The sequence below is a fragment of the Mandrillus leucophaeus genome, unplaced genomic scaffold (assembly GCF_000951045.1).
Source record: "Mandrillus leucophaeus isolate KB7577 unplaced genomic scaffold, Mleu.le_1.0 Scaffold216, whole genome shotgun sequence".
Classification (NCBI taxonomy): domain Eukaryota; kingdom Metazoa; phylum Chordata; class Mammalia; order Primates; family Cercopithecidae; genus Mandrillus; species Mandrillus leucophaeus.
In genome coordinates, this window is record NW_012102210.1 from 535,483 (window position 1) to 544,528 (window position 9,046).

Genomic DNA, 9,046 nt, shown 5'->3' on the forward strand with positions numbered 1-9,046 from the left:
TTTGTATTTTTAGTAGAGATGGGGTTTCACCGTGTTAGCCAGGATGGTCTCGATCTCCTGACCTCGTGATCCGCCTGCCTCGGCCTCCCAAAGTGCTGGAATTACAGGCATGAGCCACCGCGTCCAGTCTAAAGGTTTTTCTTTATATTTTGTTAAATTATTGTAAAAAGAATGTGATTTCCTTTATAATCAGGGATAAGTGTTTTTTTCACATCCATTCTTTTTCTTATTTTTCTCATGTATGTATCCCATGTAGGCTAGAGAGCTTGACTCCCTGCCTCTTGAGGTAAATCAGCCCATTTTTGGGATGTGCACTACACAAAGCTGCCCCATATTCCTTTTATTTTACAAGTTCTGGAAACATTTTTGTTTTAAATTGTTTTACTGTTCTTAGAGTACTTTTAAAAATATATGAAATTGAGGAAAAGACAAAGGAAAGGCTGACTCCCCACCTTTCTGGGGCAACTCTTCCAATTTTTGCTGCTATTGCTATGTATTCGCTGGGTACTAAAAAGATGGGCAGCCCTGTAGAACCTTTTTCTTATCTCGTTCTCATAATCCCATTTCATTCCTTCATTCACTTATTTTAAGAGGGTTTTGTGTACAAATACATAGTTCACAAAATTTTTAAATATAACTATCTATGAATGTATGTGGCAAAATCCCATTCATAGTCCTATTCTCCCTCCACAGCCAAACACTTTTAATTGGTTTCTTATATATCATTTCAGAAGTTATCTCTACAAACACCCATGTATATTCTTATTCTACTCTTCTCTCTCAACACAAAAAGTAGCATACCATATACACTATACCATACATACACCATTCCTTGTTCCTTTTTTAAAAACACACACAATATCTAGTTCTTCCACATGAGTACATAGGTCTTTCTCATTCTTCTTTACAATTACACAGTATTCCATCATTTGGATGTACCATCGTTTACTTCACCAGTTCCCTGATGGCAGGCACAGAAGTCATCCCTATCATACTAGTACAAACAATAATGCCAAGCATAACCACCTACACACACCAAATTCATTTCTGAAGCTGCCTTTCATGAGGCCTCTGTTTAAATCACCACAAGCCCACACGGTCACTAGGCTGAAAAGTTAGCCCCTTTTTTAGTTTTCATTATGTACAGCAGCATGTAACAAAAGATTCCCTTGGACAAAGCAAATGAACTCTTTGGCGATTTATTTCATAAAAATAAATGGATAAACAGAACACCTAGGAGGAACCATTTCTATTTAACCATGCATATGTATGTATACGATACATGTATATGCACAAAAAGTACAAAATAAATCAATCAGGCCGGGCGCGGTGGCTCAAGCCTGTAATCCCAGCACTTTGGGAGGCCGAGACGGGCGGATCACGAGGTCAGGAGATGGAGACCATCCTGGCTAACACAGTGAAACCCCGTCTCTACTAAAAATACAAAAATTAGCAGGGCGTGGTGGTGCATGCCTGTAATCCCAGCTACTCAGGAGGCTGAGGCAGGAGAATGGCATAAACCCGGGAGGCGGAGCTTGCAGTGAGCTGAGATCTGGCCACTGCACTCCAGCCTGCGTGACAGAGCAAGACTCCATCTCAAAACAAACAAACAAACAAACAAACAAAACAAATAAATCAAAGCACTAACCACTGTCTCAGTATGGTGGATCTGTGGAGTACTTTGTAGTACCCCGCTCCTAGACAATCAATCATTTCTAATTTCACAACAGTTAATATATACTATTTCTGCAATATAAAATGTTTAAAAATGTTAACTCAAATTAAGGTGGATATATTCCTTCAGTCTGTCCTATATTTGTACAGTGCTCCAGAGTGCTCAAGTATCACTTCATTTTAAAAAAAAAATTTATTTTTTCAAATATAGAGGCAGGGTCTTGCTCTGTTGACCAGGCTGGTCTTGAACTCCTGGATTCTCCCACCTCTGCCTCCCAAAGTGCTGGTATTACGGGCGTGAGCCATCATCACGCCTGGCCAGCTTCATTTGAGAAATCTTTCCCCATCACTCCATATATTACTAATTATTCTTTTCTTCTTGTTTAGATAGCATTTTTGTTATACCTCTATTACCTCACTTGTCACATGATAATCAGCTGCTCACCCATCTGTCTCCCTTGATTGCTCATGAGCTCCTTGAGAAGAAGTCTCATTTTCAGGACCTTGAACAGTGTGCAACACATATATGCTTCACAGGCAGAGAAGAAGTAAATGATTTCACTACAGTGTAATCATTCCCAGAATTCAATTACCTGTATTTCTAAATTGTCCTAGATACTTGGCCAACAACCTAAGAATGTTTTACTCTTTCCCTAAAACTTCCATCCATTACTGAGTGTCTATGGTCATAGCTAACTCAATTGTGCCATGCCCTCCGGCCAAGCCCATGTATAGTTTTTCCTCTAAATGATTTTTAATTTTTGTTTTTATTTGCTCTTTGTATTAAAAATACAAAGAACACTTATTTTTAATACAAAGAGCACATAAGTAAACTTCACCATCTCTATCTCTGTGCCTTTGCACCTGCTAGACTCTGTTTGGAATGATATCTCAAAGTTTTATTCACCTGGAAAGGATTCCTACTCACCCTTAAAGAATCAGCTTAAATACTACCTTCTCTGGGAAGCCTTTCTATCCGCCCATTTTTTTAGTAAGAGTTCAGAATTCCTACAGTTGAAACTGTAGACCCTGCCCTCATGGAGCTCATGGTCTAGTATGAAAAACAGCCATATGAACAAATAACCACACTATAATACTAAATGCAACACCAAAAGGGAGATGTATTGACTATTTGACATGTGTCAATTATCTTGTTAGATTCTTTATTAACAATTATCTATGATTACATTAGATAAGTATTTGAATTGGACAAAAGGCCATGAAACTCTAGAACTTCTATACTGTCAATTGTCTTCTAAAGAAACTCTCCAAAGGGTTCTTTTAGAATATGCTACAGTCACACCGAGAGGTGAGGACAGCTGGACTTCCTGGGTCAAGTGGGGACTTGGGGAACTTTCCTGTCTTACAAGAGGATTGTATAATGCACCAGTCATCGTTCTGCAAAACACCCCACTCAGCACTCTGTAAAACAAACCAATCAGCACTCTGTAAAATGCACCAATCAGCAGGATCCTAAAAGTAGCCAATTGCGGGGAGGATTAAAAAAGGGCACTCTCGATAGGCCAGAAACGGAACACGGGAGGGGACAAATAAGGGAATAAAAGCTGGCCACTGGAGCCAGCAGCAGCAACCTGCTTGGGTCCCCTTCCAGGCTATGGAAGCCATGTTCTTTCATGCTTCACAATAAACCTTGCTACCACTCACTCTTCGGGTCTGTGCCATCTTTAAGAGTTGTAACACTCACCACCAAGGTCTGGGGTTCCATTCTTGAAGTCAGTGAGACCATGAACCCACAGGCAGGAACCAACTCCAGACACAATACAACTATTGTGCGAGTGTGGCATACACAAAAAGCGTATCTGTAGCATATCTGTGTGATTGATAATACATACAACCAACCTTACTTCTTTGGCCACAAGTGACTGGACCAGGGCTCAGTGCTTCAGCTAAGGACAACATATAGGCTGAACTTCAGGGAGATCAATCACCAAAGACATGGCGTAGCTCAAAATTCTCCCTAATAGGGGTCTTCTGTTTTTAGAAAGTGACAGACTAATCCAATCAGATATTCTTTCTTGGAAAATACAAATGTTGGGTGAACGAAGGAAAAGAGGGCAGGTCTTCAGAGCTCAAATACTAAATACCGCTAAATTAATGTTCTATGAGGTTTTGAAAGTACTACGGCCGAGAGACAATATGGCTGCTTAGATGACTTCCCATCCAAGTTTACATTCAGCCTTCATCACCAAAGCTGGTACGTTGTGCCTCTTCCTTGCAACCCACCAGGGACTAACATATCATATACCACTTTCGATATCAGGAAACAGGCTCAGAAGTCCAAGAGCTTGATCAAAGGAACTCAGTTGGTAGGCAGCAGAACCATAATTCAAAGACTCAGGTCAGCATGATTCTTCTGTGATATCCTGCCACTTACATGGGTAAGTGGCCTCAAAATCAACAAAAGACAAGTAGAGGCTGACATGCAACAATGGAGAGAGGCTCAAAAGGAAAAGTTTTTACACAAAAATAGAAAAGAAATGTTCTGGAAGTATGTCTGGGGATGGGAAGTAGGAGCAGGCACACCAGGTTTACCTTGGTCAAGTGAATCTATAATTCCAACCTAGGCCTCTCCCCGGAGCTCCTGACATAGGTATCTGTCTTTCTTATGCAAATATAAAATCCACAGGGCAGGACCTTAATCTCTAGCTTGTTCACCACAGATGAAAGCAGAGTTTGAGGCTGGATGCAGAGGCTCATGCCTGTAATCCCAGCACTGTGGGAAGCCAAGGTGGAAGGATCCCCCGAGGTCAGGATATCGAGACCAGCCTGGCCAACATGGTGAAACCCTGTCTCTACTAAAATGCAAAAATTAGCTGGGCATGGTGGTGTGAGCCTATAATCCCAGCTACTTGGCGTCTGAGGCAGGAGAATCACATGAACCCAGGAGGCGGACATTGCAGTGAGCTGAGATCGTGCCATTGCACTCCAGCCTGGGCGACAAGAGCGAAACTCCATCTCAAAAAAACAAAGACAAAACCAAAAAACAAGTTGTGTTTTTTTTTTGTTTTTTTTTTTTGAAGCAGAGTCTCACTCTTGCCCAGGCTGGAGTGCAGTGGCGTGATCTTGGCTCACTGCAACTTCTGCCTCTTGGGTTCAAGCAAGTCTCTGCCTCAGCCTCCTGAATAGCTGGGACTACAGGCGCCTGCCACCACTCCTGGCTAATTTTTTTGTATTTTTAGTAGAGACAGGGTTCCACCATCCTGGCCAGGTTGGTATTGAACTCCTGACCTCGTGATCCACCTGCCTTAGCCTCCCAAAGTGCTGGGATTACAGGCGTGAGCCACCATGCCCGGCCGAGTCTGACTTATAGTAAGTGCTTAATATATGATAAATGAACAAACTGAACAAATGAATATATGATAAATGAATAAATATATGAATAAATGTACAAACTATCAAATAAGCTAAAGAAATACTCCACATTGTTGGGGAAAAGGCTAAAAATGAAACAGACCCTAGCAGTCCCTTACAAATACAGTTCATCCTCATTACTTGTGGATCCCATATTTGCAAATTTGCTTACTTGCTAAAATGTCTTTGTAATCCCCAAATTAATACTTGTGGAGCTTTCAAGGTGACTCATGGATATATACATAGTAGTGAAAAATATGTCACTCCTTGCCCACGTCCCAAGCTAAGATCAAACAAGGTGACCCTCAGCCTCGTCTCAGCTCTCATACAAAACTGACCAGAGGACAGAGACAGCAGAGGGCAGTGCAGCGTAGTGCAAGAAGCTCTGGCTCTGGGGCCATCTGGACGAGTCTGAGTCTTAACTCTGGCACCTGTTAGTGGAGCGGCCTCAGGCAAATCGCTTAACACTTCTGTACTTCCTTTATTCTTTTGTAAATAAAGAAAATTCAATCTACCAGGATGAGTTGTTTTTAGGAATTAAGATTATAATCTATGTGAGATATCTATATATGTATATATTTTCCCTAGGAACAAGGGTTGAATATTTGATAATCCAGTGTTCTTGGCAACTTTATAGAATATAACTACTGCAAATAATGAGAATCGACTATAATTATTTATAAAGAAATAACAGAGAAGTAGGCAAAAACAATTATTTGGATGAGGCAGACGCAGGCTTCAAGATTTTGAAGAAACAGAATTTCACCAGGCACATAAGGTGTGGAAAAGGCTTGCAAGGAATGGTGCCTACAGAGAGAGGTGCAGATGGTGGAAAAGAACAGGTAGGTTCAGGAAATGGCACTTCAGGAAGTCTAGGGCAGTAGAAGATGAGGTCGGAACATGGTGCCATCGTGCTTCTCTGAACCCTGTATATTCCTTGTACTGCAGAACCTCACTCTCTGCATTAAATTATTGGTTTCTAGTTCTCTCTTCCATTAAACTGTGAGGTCAAGGTCTCTAAGGTCCTCAAGGTCAAGGTCTCTAAGAAGAAATCATAGCTAGAGTCCTCTAAATTTGCAAACAAGTTATTATTAAACACAAACACTCCCAAAAAAGACTGTACAAAAATAATGTTAGATTTCAACTGCAGTCATAGCAATTCACAACTTGTATAGATTTGCAATTTTTCCATGATTTTTCTCTGATGACTGCTGTAACTCTCATAAACTCTTTTTCATTGTTTTAGACACCCAGTCATCTGTTGGAACAGTTTTAAGATCTTGCTCTTTTTAGTGTAATTGATTAATTGGTTGATTGACTGAGATGGGGTCTCACTATGTTGCCCAGGTTGGTCTTAAACTCCTAGGTTCAAGCAATCCTCCTGCCTCAGCCTCCTAAGTGGCTGGGATTGCAAGCACACACCACTGTGCTAGGCTCTAGTGTGATTTATTAACAAGGCTTAAACATATGGTCCATTAGACAAGGCTGCCACCTCAGAGTAAAGATTTCTTTTAATTCACTATAATAGACTTTTTTCTTTATATGCAAGATACAATTTTACCACAGTAAAATACAAGGAAGCATATTGATATATACATTACAAACAGGATAAGGAAAGCAATATAATTTTTTTCACAAAAGCTTGCAAAATTCTGGCCAAAACACAGTTAACATGATGTTAAACTCACAGCTTACATTTCTCCACTGAAAGCTAGGAAAAACAATTCCAATTTTTCTAAAGTCAAGAAACTAAGCACTGTGAGAATTTACAAGATTTTGTAAACTTGTATATTCTCCCCACCCCGATATACAAGTAGCCAAAGGAGCCTATCAGTCTTACCCCAACACTTCAATCTCCTTCAACCTCCAAAATAAAACCCTCACCATCCAATATCTGAACTTATATTTTCAAACATCTAAAATCTTAATCAAAACTAAGAGCAGTGCATTAGCTTTTCCCCACAAAATTATTGGTATAATTTTACTTAGGCACAACTTAGTTTGTGCTATTACCTAGAAACATATGGCTAGAACCGACATTACTAGAAACCAAACGAATATACTATGAAGGTGAAAAGGGAATAGGGAACGTTGTTTTTAAACAGATTCAATGCTGTTATTATCCATTCATAGGTTGGGTGTGATCAAATCACACTGTGCTGTACAACTAAGTATGTTCTGTATTTTACGACAAAATAGGGTAGCCAGGTCCTTACACTGCAAACTCCCAGAAACCCCAGTTAAGCTGTTTAAAGTATAATCCAATTCAATTTACTTAAAATAATAGTAACAAAATTTAAATCCCTTGCTTCTAGTTAGCCCTTTTCAACTGCATTTTCAGCAATTACCACCAAAAGAACGGCATTAGGACAAAGATTCTAGAGCGGGTATAATGATCAAATGCCATCTTAAGGAAGGCAAAAACAGTTTACCATGAACAAAACCGATTAAAGTTCCCAACCTTGCCAAACTCCCTGTTCAACGTATTCTGCCTCTCTCGGTTCACCTTTCAGCTGCCTGGAAGAGGCAAGTGGAAAATGTTAGTTTTCTGGAGAGATGAGAATGGAATTTAGAGGTTGGTCGGGGGTGATGGACTTACTCACGGACCGCAAGGCACAAGAGAAGTGGCGAACGTCTCCCAGGCAAATGAGGCATGAAGAATGAGGGCTGGAGTCAATCGGGAGATGGAGCAAGTATAAAACGGCAGAGGACGCGCAGGGGCCCGCGAATGGGGGAGGGGCAGGACGCGCAATCCCTCCCCTCCAGCCCGGGGAGAGGGGCGGGGGATGCCGCGCGGGTCAATTTGCCTAGCATTGTTGCACCTGGGTAGCAATGGGACTCAGGCCAAGAATCCGGTTCGAGTGTTAGGAGGACGCTGAGGGGAGTCAGGAACATGGGAGGGGGTAGGGGTGAGGGGGAAACAGAGCACCTGTGCGGGGGGAAAGGGACGAAAACCCCCTATCGCCCCGGAGGGGCAGGGGCTGACCCCAGCGGACGCCCCTTTTCGCCGATGGTCGCGACGTGGGATCCCGTGCGCTTTCCCTCCCCACAGGAGCTCGGGCAGGCGCGTGCCGCCCGTCACAGCCCCGACGGCGGCAGAAAGGGAGGCGCAGGGCGCCCCCAGAGCCAGGAGAACAGCGCTTCCCTCGAGTCCTTTCCCCAGCAGCCCGGGCACCCGAGCCCACCTGGGCTGACCAGAAGCCCCTCCTTCAGATCGTACTCTGCCACTCCTCCGAGAGCTTAAGCTGTTGCCGTAGAGGTCGCCGTCGCCAGAACAGTCTCGGCCTTTAGTACCAAAGCGTGAAGCACAGAACCCGAGAAGCGCCACTACCACTTGCCAGGTTACCTCTTACTGCACACTACCTCCTCGCCCCGCCCCCGAACCCAAGCCATTGGTTGCCGGGCACCGCCCCATTCGTCTATTGGGCCGAAGAGGATGCCGTTCGGTCACCTAGAATGGCATATGTGGTTTTTATTGGTCTAAATGTGAAGCAGTGCCCGCCCACTCTCTCAGAACTTTCAGCTTCTGATTGGTTTTAATGTCTGTCTTTTCTCTTCCTTCATTTTTTTTCCTGTGGTGGAACACCTCCTTGCGGGAGACGCCGGCTCTGATTGGCTGAAAGGACGCTACGCTAGCCTGGGATAGGCATTGGGCCAAGGATGCGCCCGGCCCACTCGTTGGGGAGGAGACCAAGCGCCTCACTCTGGGTTTGTTTACACAGACTCTTGCTCCAGCTTCGTCTATTGGCTGAGCTGGAAGCCACTGCCACCGAGTTTTGCCTGTCAGCCTGCAAGGAGGACGGTAGGGGTGGGCCTCGGTAGGATTTCCCCCAGCTGTCAATTACCAAAGGAAGATCTTTGATGCAAGCTGCTTCGGACCTGGTGCTATTCTCTGTAGGGAAAATTAAGGAGTTGAGCTCCTTGGGATGCTGGAAGGAAGCAAAGGGACGCTGGAAGGAAGCCGACGGATGCTTCCACGTTTCTAGAAACAAACCTAACT

The 9,046-nt window shown here is 43.2% G+C and overlaps 1 protein-coding gene across 2 annotated transcripts in view; it reads right to left on the bottom strand.

Moving 5' to 3' along the window:
• The window catches only part of PAIP2B (poly(A) binding protein interacting protein 2B), a 37,336-nt gene extending 28,931 nt beyond the window's left edge, over positions 1-8,405 (bottom strand). Inside the window, exon 1 of one of the 2 annotated variants that reach the window (XM_011980645.1) lies at positions 8,232-8,405. Coding sequence is in view for 1 of the 2 variants with exons in the window: in XM_011980644.1 (XP_011836034.1) it covers positions 7,650-7,701 (52 nt within the window). In the remaining variant the exon portion in view is untranslated. Of the gene's footprint in view, positions 1-7,649; positions 7,734-8,231 lie in introns of those variants that run through there. The other variant, XM_011980644.1, reaches the window with a different exon arrangement.
• Positions 8,406-9,046: the final 641 nt, after the last annotated feature.